General features: G+C 45.2%; 1 protein-coding gene and 1 long non-coding RNA gene across 3 annotated transcripts; both read right to left on the reverse strand.

Moving 5' to 3' along the window:
* Window positions 1–350: 350 nt before the first annotated feature.
* LOC137479705 (uncharacterized) lies at window positions 351–3327 on the reverse strand. 2 transcript variants are annotated; one of them, XR_011002444.1, is made up of 3 exons: window positions 3264–3327; window positions 3079–3181; window positions 351–2691 (listed from the first exon to the last, which is right to left on the reverse strand). It is a non-coding gene; the product is annotated as an uncharacterized lncRNA (long non-coding RNA). The 2 variants fall into 2 exon arrangements; XR_011002443.1 differs by having other exon boundaries at window positions 3079–3156; window positions 3264–3286.
* A 2019-nt stretch (window positions 3328–5346) lies between these two features.
* On the reverse strand, window positions 5347–12757 carry PPM1L (protein phosphatase, Mg2+/Mn2+ dependent 1L). Its single transcript, XM_068200201.1, has 3 exons — window positions 12576–12757; window positions 8094–8255; window positions 5347–7097 (listed from the first exon to the last, which is right to left on the reverse strand). Exons 1-3 carry the CDS (start codon window positions 12610–12612, stop codon window positions 6748–6750), a joined length of 549 nt encoding a protein of 182 aa, XP_068056302.1. The 5' UTR covers window positions 12613–12757; the 3' UTR covers window positions 5347–6747.
* Between the last annotated feature and the right edge of the window lie 8815 nt (window positions 12758–21572).

Below are 21572 nucleotides of genomic sequence, written 5' to 3' on the forward strand. Positions count from 1 at the left end.
AGGGACTACGGAGACGTCCTGGCCACGCTCCCAGGGCTTCCCCTCGGGCTGGCACGACCCCACAGCCCCGGAGTCTCCCAGAGACAGAGCTCAGGGCTGCCCAGGAGCAGGGCTGAGGGGTCACCAGTGCCTCCAGCACCCAAGGGACACTGCTGGCTTTTGCTCTGCCCCACAGCTGCACCTGGGGCTGGGGTGGAATTTCAGGAGGGGCTTGTGTTTTTTTAGGGATGAAAAAGTCTTGGGGACAACACTCTCCAGACAAGGGTTTAAGATGTCAGTGTTCTGATGGTGAAAAGGTCAAAGCTTTTAAAAAATAAAGGCTATTTTAATTTTTTTTTTTTGGGTGGGTGGGGGGAATACAGTATTGCATAACTGAGGGAATGATGCTTTTGTATTCTGAGATCCAGGTGAAATTCCAGCTATGCTGTGGGTTTAGGAACTGGGATTTGATTGTTCTCTGAGCAGGTCCTGGGAGAACTGCCTTGTTCTGTGGTTGTTTTCACATCTCAAACCCCAAACCCCTCCGTTCTTCTCGAAGCCTGCCATGTGAAATGCTTAGAAATAAATTATTTACCACAAGAACACTGATACTACAGCACAGCTTGTATTGCTTTTTCCAAAATAAAAATGCAATTATGACTCTGCCTCCTTCAGAAGATGGATAAAGCAGAGAGTGCTTGTGGTGAGGGAGGAATGAGAGTCCTGGGGAGGTGAGGATGGCCAGAAATTCTCCTGTCACCGGCAGGAATTTGGGGTTTCTGTGCCCCAAATGCTGACACTGCTCACAGGTTCCAAGGCTTAGGTTTATACACAGTGATCTCTTTGTGCCACCTGAAGTTAATTGTCCTTTACAGTGCCAGCAGCGTTGGAAAAACATCCATCCTGCTCCTGGCTTTCCTAAAAAAAAAAAACTCATTTCCAAATCTGGCTTGTGTTTGATTCTGACTTTATTATTGCTTTAAAGGCTGTAAAATTCCTGACTGAGCTCCTGTTTCTGCTCAAAGCCATTCTTAGGGAGGTTTTTAGTGTGAGCAGCCTGGCAAAAGGTGAAAAACCTTAAAAGTATGAAATAATCTGGGCACTGAAGTGGGGAGGGGGGGGTGGTGGCAAATTTTATTGCATCTGCCTAGAATATTATACTAAAAACAAAGTGTAAAACACAGACTAAAGGTTTCCCAATTTGTTCTCATGCAGCTGTATTAAATCAGAATTCAAAATATTTGTGATTTTTACAGGAAAACTGTGGGGTTTCCTGACCTGAAAAACATAATAATAATAATAATAATAATAATAATAATAATAATAATATAATTAATTGGGCAAAGATGTTTGGAAGTTGCTGCTGGGTAGGGAGCAAAAGTGGGTTCCAAGGTGAAATTCCCAGTCTGGATGTTATTTCAGAGGAGTTAAAATGCTGCAATGCTTTGTGTGCATCCTGGCACAAAGAAATTCCCCATAAATCATAAGGGAAAATGTAGGGGCAGCACTCCCTGTGGTCAGTATAACAGGATATTTGGGAAATTTCCCTAAATTTTGCCTCACATTTACGGATGATTGGCGTCAGAGAGGCTGCCTGTGTCCACGGATGCAACTCCACAGGCTTCAAAAAATGCAGGAATGGCCATGAAATATGCTTGGAAAAAAGTCCTTTAGTTCCCTATTGCTCAGATAATTTAATTCCCAGAATCCCAGACTGGTTTGGGTTGGAAGGGACCTTAAAAACCACCTCGTTCCAGCTTGCTCAGGGCTGAGCAGAGCAGGCACAGGAGCTGCCCAGATCCATGAAATCCACACATTTTTCCTTCAAGCACTGCCCTCAAAGCTCTCTTTGTGGCTCTGGCAAGGCTCCAGCTGCACCCACCAGGTTTTGCTTCCCAGAGCACCCAGGTTATCCTCCAGAGCTGGTCCCTGGAATTTTAAGTTACCTCAGGAAGATCCAGATTTATCCACCTGCTCCCCTAAGCCTTGTCCAGTCAGCACTGGAAAGATGAAATAACAAAAGTTCAGCTCGTTATTCATTGCCTGTACAGATCTTTTTCTCTGGGAGTTTTGGAAAGGCCATTTATGAATATATTGGGCACGAGGGGCAGCAGCTCTGGGCTCTGCAGTGGCCAGATTCCAGCAGAACATTCTCCCTTGGAAATTTGTTCAGAGGCCTAAAATCCTGCTTTGGGGGATGAAAGGCCGGTGAGGTGTTTTTTCTGTAATATAATCACTGACTAAATGCTTGTCTGTGTAAAACAAGTATCAGCTGCATTAGCAATAAATCCATATTATTTAAAGCAGGGCTGTCCTGTATCCTGAGACACAAAATTCCCTTTTTTTTTTTGAGGCTGTGGCATTGGTTTTTCTGCAGCCAACACTGCTCAAGCTGATGCAGCGCTTTATTTCTGACTCCTGGATTCTAAAATCTTCACAATATTTTTAATTTCACCTCTGGGAATGGTTTAACCCTGCGACAACAGCAGCAGTGGGAGTTGAAATCCTTTATCCGGGGGGCTGCTGTGGGGTTTGTGGGACAGTCTCAGGGCAGCAGAAGGAGCCACGGTGCCACCAAGCCAGGGACAGGCTGGGACAGCCCCAGCCCTGGCAGGAATTCCAGGAAGGATCCGAGGGATGGATGAACTCCACAGCAATCCGTGCTGCAGGCTGAGGGAATCATCAGAGCGTCCCGGGGGAGTGACCTGGGAGCTGGGACATCCCTGGGAACAGCTGAATTCCTGAGCACTGGGACATCCCTGGAACTACCCAGTTTGGGAACAGCCCAATTCCCTGGCACTGGGAGCTGGGACATCCCTGGGAACAGCCCAGTTTGGGAAAAGCTGAATTTGGGAGCAGCCCAATTCCCCAGCACTGGGAGCTGGGACATCCCTGGGAACAGATGAATTTGGGAACAGCCTAATTCCAGAGTGCTGGGACATCCCTGGGAACAGCCCAGTTTGGGAACAGCCCAGTTTGGGAAAAACCCAGTTTGGGAAAAGCCCAGTTTGGGAAAAGCCCAACTCCCCAGCACTGGGAGCTGGGACATCCCTGGGAACAGATGAATTTGGGAACAGCCTAATTCCAGAGTGCTGGGACATCCCTGGGAACAGCCCAACTTGGGAACTGCCCAGTTTGGGAACAGCCCAGTTTGGGAACAGCCCAGTTTGGGAAAAGCTGAATTTGGGAACAGCCCAATTCCCTGGCACTGGGAGCTGGGACATTCCTGGGAACAGCCCAGTTTGGGAAGAGCCCAGTTTGGGAACAGCCCAATTCCCTGGCACTGGGAGCTGGGACATCCCTGGAAACAGATGAATTTGGGAACAGCCTAATTCCAGAGTGCTGGGATGTCCCTGGGAACAGCCCAACTTGGGAACAGCCCAGTTTGGGAACAGCCCAGTTTGGGAACAGCCCAGTTTGGGAAAAACCCAGTTTGGGAACAGCCCAGTTTGGGAACAGCCCAGTTTGGGAAAAGCCCAGTTTGGGAAAAGCTGAATTTGGGAGCAGCCCAATTCCCCAGCACTGGGAGCTGGGACATCCCTGGGAACAGCCCAGTTTGGGAACAGCCCAGTTCGGGAAAAGCTGAATTTGGGAACAGCCCAATTCCCTGGCACTGGGAGCTGGGACATGCCTGGGAACAGCCCAGTTTGGAAAGAGCCCAGTTTGGGAAGAGCCCAGTTTGGGAAGAGCCCGTTCCCGAGCCTGGCTCAGCACAGGTTCAAGGGCCATTTGTCACCTCGGGCCACCCACAGATGCTCTTTGGCTGCCACTCCCTGTGCCCTGAGGCTCCAGATGTCCCCGAGGGGATGAAGCCACCAAGCTGCCCTGCAGAGCTCCCAGCTGTGCCAAGGCAGCTCCCTGGTTTTGGGAGGAGAGCAGCAGCAAGGCTGGAGCCCTGCTGCCACAGCCAGAGGGACATTCCTGGCCAGGGCAGCCGGCAGCCCTTCCCAGATGGAGGATGGGGTGTTAAGGCAGTGGGAGAACCCTGCACTGGTCAGGTTGCATAAGCAATATGTACAAGGAATTCATCTTGTCAGCCTCCAGCTGTGTCACGACAGAGTTTGGCACAAATCAGCGCCACTGGAAAGTCGGGAATGCCTTCATTTGGAGGGGAAACTTCCAAACCTTCCAGCTGGGAGCACAGGTAGGCACTGCACGTGGATGTGGGAGAGCACACAAAGCCTCTCACCTCCTCCAGTCCTTCCTCTTTAAACCTGAAGCAGCTGAAGCTCCTTTTTTAAAGCAATCAAAGCAGAAAGCCCCGGGCTGGGCAGAGACCCTTGGCATGGATGGCTCTGGCCAGCACAGCCCTGCCAGGGAGGGGGAGAGGAAGCTGAAGGTGTGAACCGGTTCTTGCTGCAGCTGCAGCCACTGGGCTGGCTGGGATCTGCCCGGAGGGACAGGGAACGATCCTGGAACGATCCTGGAACGATCCTGGCAAACCTGCAAACCTCTCCTGCCCCGCTGTGTCTGCCTGAATCCTGGGCAGTGGCTCACTTCCAGCGTGAGCTGCTCTGCCGGCTGCAGCTCCTGCCAGCTCGTGTTCCTGGCTGTGCCAGGGCTGTGCCAGAGCTCCCGGATCCCTCAGCAATGCTCACTGCCCTGGGATGCTCCGTGCAGCCAGGAGCTCCCACCCTGCGCTGTTTTCCTGGGTGGGACCATCATTCCAGCCTCTGCAGTGCCTGCCATGGGGCAGTGGGGATGCCTGTGCACACGAACATCCTCTCCTTCAGAGCTGCTGGCTGGAATCCCTCTTTCCCTTTGCCCTCCAAAGGGAACAAGGGGAACAGTGAAGGGCACAGGGCAGGCAAACTCCACACACCGAGCTCTGCCTGGAGCTGCTCCCCCCCTGCTGCCGTGCCATCCCAGCCCAGGATCCAGCACTGCCATGGAATCATCACCCAAGGGCTGCCCTTGCAGCACTCTGACCTCAGCTACCTCTGCACGCTGAGCAGTTGAAGCAATTATTACCGATTATTACCGATTATTACCAATTACTATTCCCAATTCCTGTCAGCTGCCCAGCTGAGCAGCCAGGCTGCAGCTCAGCTGCACCGAGTGCAGGGGATGGAAAGTCAGGAAGCTCCCATCCCATCCCCTGGGAAAGGAGCGGTGCAGGCTGCCTGCCTGCTGCACAGAGGCTGCTGGACACTTCTCAGGGGCTCTGGACTTCAGCACGAGCACAGGGGTCCAGACACATTTTGGAAATGCCACCACAGACAACTGAAGGCTGAGATTATCCCCAAACAAATTAAAGGAGGGAAGCTTGTTGGGGGAGAGGTGACCTAGGGGCAAAACAAGACAAAGATGGGGATTCCTTCTCGAGCAGAAGTTTGTGCTCTTTGATTTTCTGCCTTGAGAGACCCTGACCCCCTCAGCACCTCCCCAGCCCAGCTCAGCCCCACCCCAAACCCCTGCAGGTGAGCAGGGGGGCCAGGCAGCTGGGGAATGAGGAATATTCTCCTTTCCCAAGGAGCAGGCAAGGCCAGGAATCCATCAGAACCCTGACCCAGCTCCACACCCAAACACAGGCAGCCTCCATCACCCTGAAGACTTGAGCAGATTGTCCAGGACCACGTTCTGGGGAGATCCCAAGGACTTCTGTAAGGCAGGATAAGGATAAAGGAGCCATCCAAAATCCTGCCTGCCCTGTCCCTCTGCCATGACACAGCTGGTACCAGAGGTGCGGCAAACCCAAACTGTCCTCATTCCAACTTACAGCAGTCACAGATCCCAAAATACAATTAAATACTGAAAGTTAGATCTAAACATACTTTTAAAATCTAGATTTAACACAACCTTTCATCTCTACAGTGCATTGATGCTGCCTGGCATTTGCATGTCATCCCAAAAGCCCGTTCCAGAGGGGTCTGCCCTGGGATTAACACCACAAATCCATCTGCAGTGGTACAAGGAAGTCTTCCACAGGCTTGACTTCCAGCTAGGTAGCTCTGAGGAATGCCCTGCTTGGGTGAGGTTCCCGACAGTCACCAGTGAAATTCATTTTCTCTCACATCACTTTCCAAGTCCGTGCCACAGAAATAAGGTCAGGGTGATTCTCGGCGAAGGACAGACATTCCGCTATCCCAGCTGAGCTCTGTTCCTGTCCGGGAGGTTCAGAACTCCCAGGGTTTTGCTGAAGTCCACCATGAGTTGGTTTGGATACAATATGGCCTAGAAGAACTGTTCTAGAGTAATGCACAGCCTGAATAAACGTGGTCATTCAGGAGCTCTACCTACTCACATGCTTGGCAGGGGTTTATTTTGGGGGGAGGTCAAACAAAGCGAGAGCCAGCAGTGGCAGCAGGCTGAGAGTTGGCTCCTCTTCCTCCTTCACATCACAAACCCTTCTCCTACCCACCCCTGCCAGGGGACAGAGATGAGGAGCACGAGAGCAGCTCCTGAGCAGTGACACCCACGAGGGAAAAGCAGCAGCACTGCCCTGACCCTGCCGTGCCCCTGAGCCAGCCTGGGGCTGCCACACCGCAGGGGACCAATCAAACCAAAAACCTACACAGGATTCCTAAAGAAACGTGAGAAATGGGAGGTTCCAGTCGGTTCCTAAGGAGCAGCGAGGGCACAGGGCAGGGTCACGGGGACAAACTGGGTTCTTGTGGTCGCTCAGCATGGATTTGTTGTATTGCTCCTTTTGTCAAGCCACGAGCAGAGCCCAGAGAGATCCGTTGCTGCGGGAGAGCCCGCACGGCGTTCCTGGAGCTTCCCACCACGGACAAACTGTTCTGAGTCCTGAGCGGGCCCGGGGGCTCCTCACTGCTGCTCCTCGGCTTTGCTGCTACTCCTGAACTTCACCACCATGACTGTGATGTTGTCGGGGCAGCCTCTGTAGAAGGACTGCAGCACGATGCTCTTGGCCCCGAAGTGCGGCTCGTCCAGGCGCTCCTTGATGAACCGCACGGCCTCCTCGTTGCTGAAGGCGTCCCACAGCCCGTCCGAGGCCAGGATCATGAACTCTGGCTGCAGTTTGTCCAGGTCAAAGCTCAGGATGTCGGGGTCGGGGATCACCACGTTCAGGTTCTTCAGGGGGTAATCGCCCAGCGAGCGCGACATGGCCAGGATGCCCTGCACGCGCCACGAGCCGTTGAAGCTGATGAATCCACCTGGGGGGAAACAGCAACGCTTAGAGCAGCTCGTGGGAACATCCAGGCAGCTCTTTGGGATGTCCAAGGAGCTCTTGGGAACATCCAGGCAGCTCTTTGGAATATCCAAGCTGCTCTCTAGAACATCCAAGCAGCTCTTTGGAATATCCAAACTGCTCTCTAGAACATTCAAGCAGCTATTTGGGACATCCAAGCAGCCCTCTGGGACATCCAGGCAGCTCTCTGGAATATCCAAGGAGCTCTTTGGGACATCCAAGGAGCTCTCTGGGACATCCAGGCAGCTCTTTGGAATATCCAAGCTGCTCTCTAGAACATCCAAGGAGCTCTTTGGGACATCCAAGCAGCCCTCTGCGATATCCAGGCAGCCCTCTGGAATATCCAAGGAGCTCTTTGGGACATCCAAGGAGCTCTCTGGGATATCCAAGGAGCTCTCTGGGACATCTAGGCAGCTTTCTGGGAACATCCAATCTGCTCTTTGGGACATCCAGGCAACTCTCTGGAATATCCAAGGAGCTCTTTGGGACATCCAAGCTGATTTTAGCACTGAACCTCCCTCAGGCTCAGACCAGGCCTCTCAAAGCCAAGCTTTGGGCAGGGCTGGGGCTGAAGCTCTTGGGATGCTCCTGGTTATCCACGTGGAGATCCCAAGGGATGGTCACTGGGCTGTTGAAGGCTGCTCTCCTTACCCCAACCGGCTGGGTAAGGGGTGGGTCACCTGCTGCCACCTCTGCCCTGGGACATCCCAGCGGAATTTTGGGTGGAAAAAGAGAGATGTGATCTGCTGCCACCTCTGCCCTGTGACATCCCAGCGGAATTTTGGGTGGAAAAGGAGAGATTTGATCTGCTGCCACCTCTGCCCTGTGACATCCCAGCGGAATTTTGGGTGGAAAAGGAGAGATTTGATCTGCTGCCACCTCTGCTGGGTGCTTCCCACCTCTCCCAGGGGAAAATGTCAATTTCAGTGACCAATGAAAGCTGAACCTTCCAACAACTCACCAGCTCTCTTAATCCTCTTCCTCTCCTTCAGCTGGTAGGGCTTGTGGTCGTGGGACAGGGGGATGGCATTGCCATCCTTGTCACAGAGGACGCCCCGGGAGTCGCCCACGTTGGCCACGGTCAGCTCCTTGTCGGACAGGAGGGCGATCAGACACGTGGTGCCTGCAGGGTGGGAGGCAGAGAACCACAGGGGCTGGGTTTAGATGTGAAAAAACATCACATTTCTGTCATGAAACGGATATTCCTGATCAGCAGGGAAATGCTGTTCCTGGCACGGAATGCCAGCATGGTGGAGCTGGGAAAAACTTCCAAGACTGGGGAGTCCCAGCTGTGACCCCCCGAGCACTGAGCCCACCTTAAAATGGGAGGAATAGTTCCCATTTCCCATCTCCCATCTCCTCTCCAGTTCCCATCTTCCCCTTCCCGCCCCTCTCACCCAAAACCAGCAAATATCAGCTAAAAAAAGGCCCCATTCTGGGGCTGGCACCCGGCTCTGGATGCAATCCCTGAGTATCAACAACTCCAGGACTGCTTGACAGCAGGGAAAAATGAATCCCATCTCTTTTTTTGTTGTGCAGTAATGAAACTCAGTTTTTTCAGGACTCCTGAGGAAGAAGGGCCATCCATTAAGGAAAAGAAAAACAATTTTCCACAGGACAAAACCACCTCCAGAACCTCCCAGCAGGCTGGAATTCCCTGGCACGCTGGAAATAAATGCCAAAATGCCTTTAAATAACCAAAATTTGCCACAGATCAGGCACTGACCGCCTCAGACGTTTAGAGATGCTGTAAATCAAAGGAATGGGATTAAGAGCCAGCAAAACTTTGTTGGGAGAAAATATTCTTGCACAAAATTACCCCAGCCGTAGCTAGTCAAGAATGCCACTTTTTAAACTAAAGGATTTAGAGATTAGGAGAGGATTTGTCCCCATCTGTCACTTTTGGCCTCCTTTCATTTTTTAAAGCTTCCTTACTCAAACCTCACAAAAAATCTTGCCAGCATTTGAGTATCTCCAGACAAACTCATTTTATTTGTAGCTCTGAAGGATCGATTTCCTAAAGGGAAAGATTCACAGAAAGAGGGACAGATCCACATTGGGGTGTGGAGTCTGCCAAGGCTGCACTTTATTAACACTGGGTGTTGCCAGAAAGGCCAAATTAACACCCAAAATTGTGCCAAACCCAGAGCAGTTCAGCTTTCTTCTGGCAAATGGATGCGGCTGAACTCAACCCACTCTGGGAAACATCCCAGGGGTGAAAGGATTTACCTGGGGGCGCAAAATGGTCCTTCCAAGAGGGATGGTGTCGCCCTGATTTCTTAGGATTTTCTAAAGCCTTCTGAATTTACATTCTTGTAGAGAACTTTCTCACGCAACTTTCTGTAAACAACCTATTGTTTTGCATTCTTTCATAGAGGCGGAGAAATTTGATAGACTGGTAGTTTGTCCAGTGTCGTTGGAGAGGTGGCACGTTCACCCTCCAATCCACTGGCACCTTTTGAGAACTATAAATGATTGGAGTCAGAGGAAATAAATTAGTCTCTTCATGGTGACCAAAGCTGTGGTGCGTCGTTTTTCCTTGTGTCCTCTGGTGACAGGATGGGAAAGGTTTCCTGGCTGGAAAAGGTGTGGAAGCGCGTCCCTGTCCACCACACCCAGCCACAACGGGTGTCTGAGCCCCTGGAGCCCCTGGAACCCCTCCTTTTGCAGCTCCCCTGGCTGACAGCTGCTGGAATCCCACCTGCTCATCCTTACAGCAGAGAGGAAACCCTGGCAGTGCTGCAGGAGGGGTCTGGGCCGTCCCCACCTCACCCCCCGCCAGACAGAATTCTCTTTTCTCCCCTTTCACCGCCATCACTTCTATTTTGCCAATTTTGGAGGATTGTTCCCTTCACTTTTTCTGCCCCACCAGCAGCAGCTCGAGTCCCTCATTCAGATGATTTTGCTGGGGGAAAAAAAAAAAAAAAAAAAGCCCAAAAAACCAGGGAAATGCCAGCACCAAGGGCCGGAGCAGCCAGGATCAGCAGCAGCTGCCGTAATTACATTTTACTGCCCATTTTCTGTGCTTTGCTCGCAGTCAGCTCTCGTTCCAAGGGCAGGTAGAGCCATTTCTGCCTTTCTCATAGACAGGGGACACAAGTAGGAGGATGAGGGGCTCCGCTGCTGTGTCTTCATCTCTGATGAAGCTGGAATTTTGGGCTTTCATTTACAGCTGTGCTGCTGGGAATTTTCTAAACCAGTTATTATGGAGCTTCTCATTTCCACATGATTTTTGCTGGGTGAGATAAATCCCCAAATATGTGTTTCAGGCACTTTTTATCTTTTTTTTCGCCGTGCAAACACAGAAAAAGCCTTCTTTTCCTTCTGACAGCAATCAGTAATTTCCCTGCATTTTCTCCTCCCTGACAATCTCCTTTAAATGAAAATAAGTGAAGAAGAGCTGGAGTGACCAAACTAAGGGAGAAAAAAAAAAAATACAGGATTTTGGGCAATTCTGCGTGAGAAAAGATCAACAGGGGTGACAGAAAGCAACAAAATCTGAAGCTTATTTTTTATGCATCATTAAAAGCAGGCCGTATTTGATGAAAGAAACATTCTGCACCCTCATTTGACCTCTGCTGGCCAAGCTCCTGGTGTGAGGTGTATTTTGCAAAAGGATCTAAAAGCTGGAAGGCATTTCTGACTGCTCGAGAAGAAAATGTTAGAAGAAGTTATCAGATCTGCAAACTGTGAGTTCAGTGTTAAAAAAAGCCTCCAAAAGTGCCTGGGTTTGGCTGCCCGTGGCCTCGTGTCAGGCTCAAAATCAGGTTTTGTGCCTGCCCAGTCCACTCCCAGCTGGGAAAGCCCAAAAAGTCAGGAATTTGTGAGGGAGAAAAGCTGAACCTGCACAAGGGGTTTGGGGAAAGGCTGAAAATGAGTGATTTTTTTGCACAGAAAAATGAGAATTCTAAGGAATCACTTGAGGACGAAGAAGCATTTCACAAAAACAAGGACAAAAGCTCAGCCTGCACAAGGGGTTTGGGGAAGGACTGAAAATGAGGTATTTTTTGGGGCAGAAAAATGTGAATTCTAAGAAACCAATTCAGGAGGAACAAACATTTCACAAAGACAAGGGAAAGATTGAGAATGAGCAGTTTTTCAAGGCAGTAAAATGGGAATTCTAAGGAACTACTTCAGGAGGAAAAAACAGCTCGCAAAAATGAGGACAAAAGTCCAACCTGCACAAAGTATTTGGGGAAATGAGCCATTTTTGGGGCAGAAAAATGAGAATTATGAGAAACCACTTCAGGAGAACAAACATTTCACAAAAACAAGGGCAAAAGCTCAACCTGCACCAGGGGTTTGGGGAATTGAGCCATTTTTGGGGCAGAAAGTTGCAAATTCTAGGGAACCACTTCAGGAGGAATAAAGGTTTCACAAAAACAAGGATAAAGTTGAACCTGCACAAGGTTTTTGGGAAAAAGAACCACGTTGGGGACAGAAAAATGGGAATTATGGGGAACTGCTTCAAGAGGAGTAAATATTTCACAAAAACAAGGGCAAAAGCTCAATCTGCTCAGGGGGCTTGGGGAAAGACTGAAAAGGAGCCATTTTTGGGGCAGAAAAATGGGAATTATGAGGAACCACTTGAGGAGGATCAAGCATTTCACAAAAAACAAGGACAAAACTTCAAGGGCTTTGGGGAAGGACTGAAAACGAGCCATTTTTGGGCCAGAAACATGAAAATTCTAGGGAACCACTTGAGGAGGATCAAGCATTTCACAAAAACAAGGACAAAAGCTCAACCTGCACCAGGGTTTTGGGGAACTGAGCCATTTTTGGGGCAGAAAAATGGGAATTATGAGGAACCACTTGAGGAGGATCAAGCATTTCACAAAAACAAGGGGAAAATTATGGGAATTATGAGGAACCACTTGAGGAGGATCAAGCATTTCACAAAAAACAAGGACAAAACTTCAAGGGCTTTGGGGAAGGACTGAAAACGAGCCATTTTTGGGGCAGAAACATGAAAATTCTAGGGAACCACTTGAGAAGGATCAAGCATTTCACAAAAACAAGGACAAAATCTCAACCTGCACCAGGGTTTTGGGGAACTGAGCCATTTTTGGGGCAGAAAAATGAGAATTCTAAGGAACCACTTCAGGAGGAGTAAATATTTCACAAAAACAAGGGCAAAAGCTCAATCTGCTCAGGGGGCTTGGGGAACTGAGCAATTTTTGGGGCAGAAAAATGGGAATTATGAGGAACCACTTGAGGAGGATCAAGCATTTCACAAAAAACAAGGACAAAACTTCAAGGGCTTTGAGGAAGGACTGAAAAGGAGCCATTTTTGGGGCAGAAACATGAGAGTTCTAAGGAACCACTTCAAGAGGAGTAAATATTTCACAAAAACAAAGGCAAAAGCTGAACCTGCACCAGGGTTTTGGGGAATTGAGCCATTTTTGGGGCAGAAAAATGGGAATTCGGAGGAGCCCGGCCGTACCTGCCTCGTCGTAGGACACAGTGAGCTTCTCCAGCATCTCCCTGTCGATGGAGAGGATCTGCTGCTCCAGGATGCTCTGGTAGGACAGCACGCTGTTCTCCTTGTCCCTCTCGTAGTCCTGCAGGTGCTGCTTCAGCACCTCGGGCAGCCGCGCCTTCACGTACTCCGCCGCGGACTGCGGGGCACAGGGAAACCAGAATTAGTGGCTTTAGTCGAAATTTTGGTTCGAAATTTTAAGTCGCAAAGGGGCAGAGCTGAATCAAAATTAGTGAGTTTATTCGAAATTTTTATTCGAAATTTTTACTCTAAATTTCAAGGCACAAAGTGGCAAAGTGAAATCAAATTTAATGTGTTTATTCTAAATTTTAAGGCATCATGTGGCAGAGTGAAATCAGATTTAATTTAATTCTAAATTTTTATTCTAAATTTTAAAGCATCATGTGGCAAAGTGAAATCAAATTTAATGTGTTTATTCTAAATTTTAAATCACCACGTGGCAAAGTGAAATCAAATTTAATGTGTTTATTCTCAATTCTAAATCACCACGTGGCAGAGTGGACTCAAATTCAATGTGTTTATTCTCAATTTTTCTTCTAATTTTTAAAGCACCACGTGGCAGAGCAGAATCAAATTTAATGTGTTTTTTTTTTTACATTTTAAAGCACCGAGTGGCATCCCTTCCCCTGCCCGTGCCACAGAGCCGGAGCATTGATCAACTGTTGCCACACACAAAGCCAGAGAAAATTCCTTTAATTCCTGCTCAGGGCCCAGGCACAGGGAATTAACACAAGGGCGCCGTGCTCCAGTTTTCAACCAAAAAAAAAAAAACAAAAACCAAAAAGAAATGCTCATCGAGTTGTTTTATTCCAGAATTATTCCAGAATAATATTCCAGTGACCTGAATCCCCTCTGCTCTGCTCCCGGCTCCTCCTGGGGTTCATTTCCCGAAGTCAAGCCCCGGTTAAACTGCAATCCTAAAATATCCCTGGAGTTGAGTTCCACCTTCCTGCTCGCCGCTCCCGGCTGGCACCAGGGATTTCCCCTGGAAAACCGAAGGAGCTGCCCACAGGAGCACAGATAATTAGTTAATTATTAATTACCATTGCATTTGAGGAGCTGGTTTTTTCCACAGGAAGGCCAGCGGGCGCATTGCTCACGGATTATTTGAGCCCAAATTCAGGAATTTGTGTTTAATGTGAGAACAGATCTATTCTCTCTGATTCCTGGGGGGGATTTTTGTGCTCCTGGGGAACACCTGAGCTCAGGAATTTGATTTTTCCAGTTTTCCTCCTCATCACCCCCACGGGAAAGAATTCCATGGCCACTTCTATAAAACTGAAACTCCAGCATCCCCTGGGAACCCGCTTCTCCAGTCTGAAGCAAATTAAATAAAGGATTGACTTTAATGCCTTCATTGACTTGAGGGTATTTCGTCCTACCATGGAAAATTAATATTCCATACAGAGAGCATATATTTTAAAATATCTACAATGAAACATACTCGCAGAGCTTACTCACCACAAAAATCCCATTTTTCCCTGTTCCCTAAAAACCCCCCCTGACATCAAAATCCCACCAGGAACTGCTGAAACCCCTCATCCTCCAGCAAGCTGAACCCAAATTTGCCCACATTTTTTAACTGATGGTGGGGGGGGGCGGGGGGAAACACCCAAAGCAAATTTTCCTTTTGGAAATGGTGCGGAAATTTGCACTTTTGGCTTTTTCTGGGAGCTGCTTTGTACGTGGGGGAAGGAGAGGTCTACAGCGTTCATTGTGGGCTCCTTCAGGAGCTGCTTCAAAAACCAAGTGGTGCCTGGAGAAAGCCTCTCCTCCCTCGCTGACTGGGGAAATCAATCTGGGGAAATTATTTGGGGAAATTTGCATCCTTCCCCATCCTCATCACATGCCACATCCTGATCTCTCCAACCCCCCAGTCCTTTAAAATTCCTATTTCCCCCCAGAATCCCACGTTTCTGGCACTGAAACGCCCAAACAAATTTTAATGAATCCTGTTGTAAACGCTGCTCCGTGGAAATCCCTCCCCAAGAGGGAAAGCTTTGGGAATGCTGCTCATCCCATGGAGGGGGAGGGAGGCAGAATGTCCCAAATTCCAGAATATCCTGAATTCCAGAATATCCCAGATTTAGTGGTTCCAAATTCCAGAATATCCCAAATTCCAAGGTTCTAAATTTCGTGGTTCCAAACTCCAGAATATCCCAAATTCCAGAATATCCCAAATTCTGAGGCTCTAAATTTCAGAATATCCTAGATTTTGTGGTTCCAAATTCCAGAATATCCCAAATTCCAGAATATCCCAAATTCCGAGGCTCCAAATTTCAGAATATCCTAGATTTCGTGGTTCCACATTTCAGAATATCCCAAATTCTGTGGTTCCAAATTCCAGAATATCCCAAATTCCAGAATATCCCAAATTCTGAGGCTCCAAATTTCAGAATACCCTAGATTTTGTGGTTCCAAATTCCAGAATATCTCAAATTCCAGAATATCCCAAATTCTGAGGCTCCAAATTTCAGAATATCCTAGATTTTGTGGTTCCACATTTCAGAATATCCCAAATTCTGTGGTTCCAAATTCCAGAATATCCTAGATTCTGTGGTTCCAAATTCCAGAATGTTCCAAATTCCAGAATATCCCAAATTCCAGAATATCCCAAATTCTGAGGCTCCAAATTTCAGAATATCCTAGATTTTGTGGTTCCAAATTCCAGAATATCCCAAATTCTGAGGCTCCAAATTTCAGAATATCCTACATTTCGTGGTTCTAAATTTCCTACTCCTGGGCTCCAGCCTGCACCTTGGGGGGAACCATCCCAGCAAGGAGGATTTATTAACACCAAAACTATTTATTAACACCCAAATGAGTGATTAACACCCAAACCACCGCCTCACTTTTATCAATTTTATTAATAAATTAATAATTAATAAATTAGCAATTAATTTTATTACAAATAGATTTATTTATAAATTTAGTTATTTGTTTATAAATGTTCTTAACTCTGTTATCAATATTTATAATCATTATAACTATATTATTAAATTTAACAATAAATAGTATTTATTCTATCAGTACAATATTTATCAATATTTATTATATTTACTATTGATAAATAATATCTATCAATACTATTTATTAATAAATTATATTTACCAACACTATTTTTTATATATTAATACTATACTATTAATATTCCAATACTTTAGTACTTTAATACTTTATTAACATTTGATATTTATTACTTTTGTTAATTATGTGTATTATGGGCTCACCACTGCCCTGGGAGCTCATGGATTTAATAAATAATATTTATTAGTTAAGAAATAATATTTATAATTTTTATGTATTACTTTTTATTTATTACGTTTTTACTATTTAATATTTTAATACTTTAGCACTTTATTTTAATACTTTATTAATATTATTTATTCCTTGTATTAATTATGGCCATTATGGGCTCACCATTGCCCTGGGAGCTCATGGATTTAATAAATAATATTTATCAGTTAAGAAATAATATTTATTATTTTTATGTATGACTTTTTATTTATGACGTTATTACTATTTAATATTTTAATACTTTAGCACTTTATTGTAATACTTTATTAATATTATTTATTCCTTGTATTAATTATGGCCATTATGGGCTCACCACTGCCCTGGGAACTCATGGATTTATTAAATAATATTTATTAGTTAAGAAATAATATTTTTTTTATGTATTACTTTTTATTTATTACATTATTACTATTTAATATTTTAATACTTTAGCACTTTATTTTAATACTTTATTAATATTATTTATTCTTTGTATTAATTATGGCCATTATGGGCTCACCACTGCCCTGGGAGCTCATGGATTTATTAAATAATATTTATTAGTTAAGAAATCATATTTTTTAAATGTATTACTTTTTATTTATTACGTTATTACTATTTAATATTTTAATACTTTAGCACTTTAATACTTTATTAATATTATTTATTCCTTGTATTAATTATGGCCATTATGGGCTCACCACTGCCCTGGGAGCTCATGGATTTAATAAATAATATTTATTAGTTAAGAAATAATATTTATTATTTTTATGTATGACTTTTTATTTATTACGTTTTTACTATTTAATATTTTAATACTTTAGCACTTTATTTTAATACTTTATTAATATTATTTATTCCTTGTATTAATTATGGCCATTATGGGCTCACCATTGCCCTGGGAGCTCGTGGATTTATTAAATAATATTTATTAGTTAAGAAATCATATTTTTTAAAATGTATTACTTTTTATTTATTACATTATTACTATTTAATATTTTAATACTTTAGCACTTTATTTTAATACTTTATTAATAATTTTTATTCCTTGTATTAATTATGGCCATTATGGACTCACCACTGCCCTGGGAGCTCATGGATTTATTAAATAATATGTATTAGTTAAGAAATAATATTTATTATTTTTATGTATGACTTTTTATTTATTACGTTATTACTATTTAATATTTTAATACTTTAGCACTTTAATACTTTATTAATATTATTTATTCCTTGTATTAATTATGGCCATTATGGGCTCACCACTGCCCTGGGAGCTCATGGATTTATTAAATAATATTTATTAGTTAAGAAATCATATTTTTTAAATGTATTACTTTTTATTTATTATGTTATTACTATTTAATATTTTAATACTTTAGCACTTTAATACTTTATTAATATTATTTATTCCTTGTATTAATTATGGCCATTATGGGCTCACCACTGCCCTGGGAGCTCATGGATTTAATAAATAATATTTATCAGTTAAGAAATAATATTTATTATTTTTATGTATTACTTTTTATTTATTACGCTATTACTATTTAATATTTTAATACTTTAGCACTTTAATACTTTATTAATAATTTTTATTCCTTGTATTAATTATGGCCATTATGGTTTCACCACTGCCCTGGGAGCTCGTGGAGCCCCTAAATTTTCCTCTAGGACCACCCTGTGCACCATCAGATATCCAGAATTGTGCCTGGATTAATTCATTGCAAGGTTTTTGCAGGTGCCCCCCCAGCAAATGAGAGCAATTCCTCTGGATTTATCAATTATTTATCGATAATTCCACCAAAGATCGGATAAGTCACAGCACAATTTTCCAAGGCAACAGTTTCTGTTCATCCTGAACGGGCACAGACTGAAATGCAGGAAATTCCATCGAAACTGAAATAAAAACTTCTTTTTTTTTCTGGTCAAACAGGGTGCTCTGAGAGGCTCTGGAGTCACCAAATCCCCATTTGATGTGGAAGTACCAAATCCCAGCTGGGCTGGGTTATCCCACCCTGAATATTTGTTCTGGCAACCACACACACCCCCCCAAAAATGAGAATAAAAGGAGAGTAAAGGAATTCTTCCCGCAGCAAAAAGAAAAAGCACCAGCATTTAAATTGCACATGCACAAACCCTGAATCTTAATTAGAAAGCCAATCATTACCCATGCCTCTTTTAGGAGAAAAATTAGGATTAGTGGGGAAATGAAAGTGAAAATGAGGCCCAAAGCAGGTGTTTGAAACAACTGCTGTCAGTTCTGACAAATAATTCTGACAAACACCCACGTGGCCACAAGGAAAGGACCTCAATGTTTGATTAGCATTTGAATTTACCAAGGCACGATTTAGTTAATGGCACAAAGCAAAACAGGTGTGATTGAAGAGCTAAAAAAAAATTAAAAAAAAATTAGGGATGTCAAGATTTCACCTGATTTTGATGCTAATTGGGTGGAACTATTAACAGAGATGAGCTGAATATGAAATGAAGGTCTGTAAAAAAAAAAGGTTTTAAAATGCCTGAAATGACTGGGCCATTAGCAGGTAACAGTGCAGAAAAGCCCAGGTCCCAAATTCCAATTTATTTCCTAAATTTTGTGAGCAGGGATTGCATGTGAAGGCCAGCCAGGAGCATTTCAGCCAGGCAGGATTAACTGAAACATTCTCTTATATCCCTGTAATCAGATCTGAGCAAAAGGGATCAGTTTTTATATTGGCATAAACAGGCAGAAGAGGGAGAGAAAGAGCAATAACCCTAAAAATAATGGTCAGAGTGCCATAAAGCCTCTGCATTTACACAGGTGTTGAACTGCTCATTTTCCAAGCCTTGCTTGATACAGCAAAATGCTGCATTTTGGATTTTACTGAGCTCATCAAGTTCAACACTGAAGGTAAAAAAAAAAAAAAAGAAAAAAAAAAAGGAGGTTTGCAAAATGACTCAACTTTAAATGACATTTCCAACCCTGTAACCCTGCATCAGCGCAGCCCCTGAACTGAAAGCTTTTATTAGGAATTAAAATGCCTTAAAACTGCTCCAGGGGATTTCCACAGGGGTCTCTGTGCAGAAGCTTTTCCAAAGAGCAGGGTTTTTTTAAGTGAAAAACCAGTTTTACCAGAAGCCTTTCATTCTGCTCCTGTAGTTGAGGGAAAAAATGTATTTATAGCCCATTAGACTCAATTAAAGAGCAAGAAGCATTCATCTTTCTCTGCCATTGTTCTCTCCCTCCAAGCACAGAGGGAGAGGAGTGGAATATTTTAGCCTAAATGGTCTCTCCTGATTTAGAGACTTCACTTTGTGCCAAGCAGAAATCAAGAACTGGGAAGATTCAGTCTGGGTGAGTTACACAGGAGACCAAAAAAAAAAAAAAAAAATCTGTTTTCACCTGCTTAGAATTTCAGCGGTGTTCACCAGCTGGTCACAAACCTGTCTCCCACTCTTCCTAGCACCTCTACATGGAATATTTCTGTAATTCCATCCGGCACAACCCCAAAGCTCAGCAAGCAGCAAACACACAGGATTTTAAATAACAGCAGAGTTCTCGTGTGTAAAATATTATCATTTTGCCTTCTCCAGCCTTAAATCCCCTGAGGGAAGCAGGAAAGCTCCTGGAGCAGGAGATGTTGTCCCTTGGAGCCCTGATAAGGCTTTTCCTAAATGAGATAAATCTAAGGCTGGCAACAATCCTTCAGCTTCTGTTTAAGTCTGACCTTAAAAAGTTCTCTGTTAAGAAATCCCATGAATAATTAGCCTCGTGTTCCACCCAAAGCGGCGAGGAGAAGGAGATGAGATGGAGATCAAACCTTCTGGGGTGAGGAAGAGGAGCTGGCAGCCCCAGGGCTCATCCCAGCAGCTCTTCCAGAGGGACCCAGGAATGGGGACACCACTGGGACTTGGCTCTGTCCCTTCCAAACTGGGACAAACCCTGCACACAAAGAGTTAACAGGGAAAAGGTGGAACCCCATTTTCCTTCAGGAATTAAAATTTCAGAGGGGAGCAACTTGCAGCTCTGGTTAAATGTAATTATGGTTATTTTCTGAGGTCCTCCCCTCCCTCTGGGTGTGAAAAATCCACTGTGTTGACCCCAATAAAGAGCTGGAGGCAGCCAGGAGAGCTGGAACGAGGAGCAAGGAAGTCAACGAGATCTGGGGTGGAAAAATGATGAATTCTGCTCTCCCAGCAGTCCCAGGTGACACTGCAGGGACACACGTGTGACACTGCTGCAGCTGGGCACGGAGCAGCACGCGTGACAATCCACGAAATCCCAATTATTTCCCATTTCCCAGTGAGGAAAACACTTTCACAAGCCACATTCCTGGTCCCTGTAAAACTAATCCGGAATAAAGCAAACTTTTGTGTCCTCTGCGTGTGCTCCTGGAACTGCAGGCTGCCAGGAAAAGAGATTTTTGGGATCATGTGGGTGATAAGCAGCTGGAACACGAGATTGTGGCACAACTTAGTGCTTCAAAAGGCTCCTGGAATCCCAGGATGTGCAAATAGTGGGGTAATAATGATTGACTGGGGGAAGGTTATGAGGGACTTGTTCATGGAAAACCCTGTCTGCTCGTTGCACCTGGAATTTGAGGATCGAGAGAGTATCTGAGGGATTAAGAAAACAATGAAAAAGGGGGAAATTTTATTTTTAAAGTTTTTTTTTTTTTTTTCCCAGAGAAGGAAACTTTCCCTTCGATGAGCTCAGAGAGGTAAGGGCTCTGAGGGAAGAGGTGCTTTGGTTGTGGTGCCACAGCTCCTTTTCCTAAAAACAGGAGGAATCAGAGAAATTTTAGGGACACTAGTGATGAAGGGAAAAAAAGAATGGCCAGATCAGGACCTCAGGATCCCACCCTGCTACACAGTGACTGCCCTGGAATTCAGCTGCAGCTTCTCCTCCCGAGCTGAAGGTCCCAGAAGCTCCCATAAAACAAAACACCTCCTTCAGGAAGAACAGACAAACCTTCCAGAGTGGACAGAATTGATGTCACAGAGTAATTATATAAAGCACTTAATTAAATGGCAGAGGCTCAAAGACAGGGACTTCATTAAATAGAACAGCAGCCAATTGGAATCCATAAATAGTTTCCAAAGCCTGTTCCTTTTCTAGAGGCATTTCACTACACAAACTCTGAGAGCTGCACCCGGGGGAGCGGCAGGGACATAAATCAGACCCCAGTTAAGACAAACACCAATGCCTGGGTGTTATTCCTTCTCCTTCTTCCCTCTACAAATGTACATGTGAAAGAATAAAATGAGGATTTTTCCTGCCTGTGGGATCAGAACATCTCTGGTTATTGAGCCCACAGGCACGTGGGGAGCAGGGAATGGTCTGGAGGTGGTTTTGCTCATATTCATTCCAAAAGATGGGAAACTCATTCCAGAGGATGGGAAAACAAGGAGGGAGGAGGCAGATGTGGGAGAAAAGGAGGGAGACAGATACTGATGGAAGGGAGAGCAGTGAGTGTGATGCCTCGCGCAGGCTGAGCTAGAGCAGAGGCTGGGCAGAGTCACAGAATAAAGCAGGGATTCATGAAAAGGATCTCCTCCATGGATCCACCTTGGGCAGCACCAGAGCCCAGCCAGGGCTGCACCCAAGATGAACCCAAATGGTCCCAAAATGCACGAGCGCTCCCGGGGGCTCTCGCTGTGATCAGCTCTGCTCCATTGGCACGT

Source organism: Anomalospiza imberbis, chromosome 10, assembly GCF_031753505.1.
Source record: "Anomalospiza imberbis isolate Cuckoo-Finch-1a 21T00152 chromosome 10, ASM3175350v1, whole genome shotgun sequence".
NCBI lineage: Eukaryota > Metazoa > Chordata > Aves > Passeriformes > Viduidae > Anomalospiza > Anomalospiza imberbis.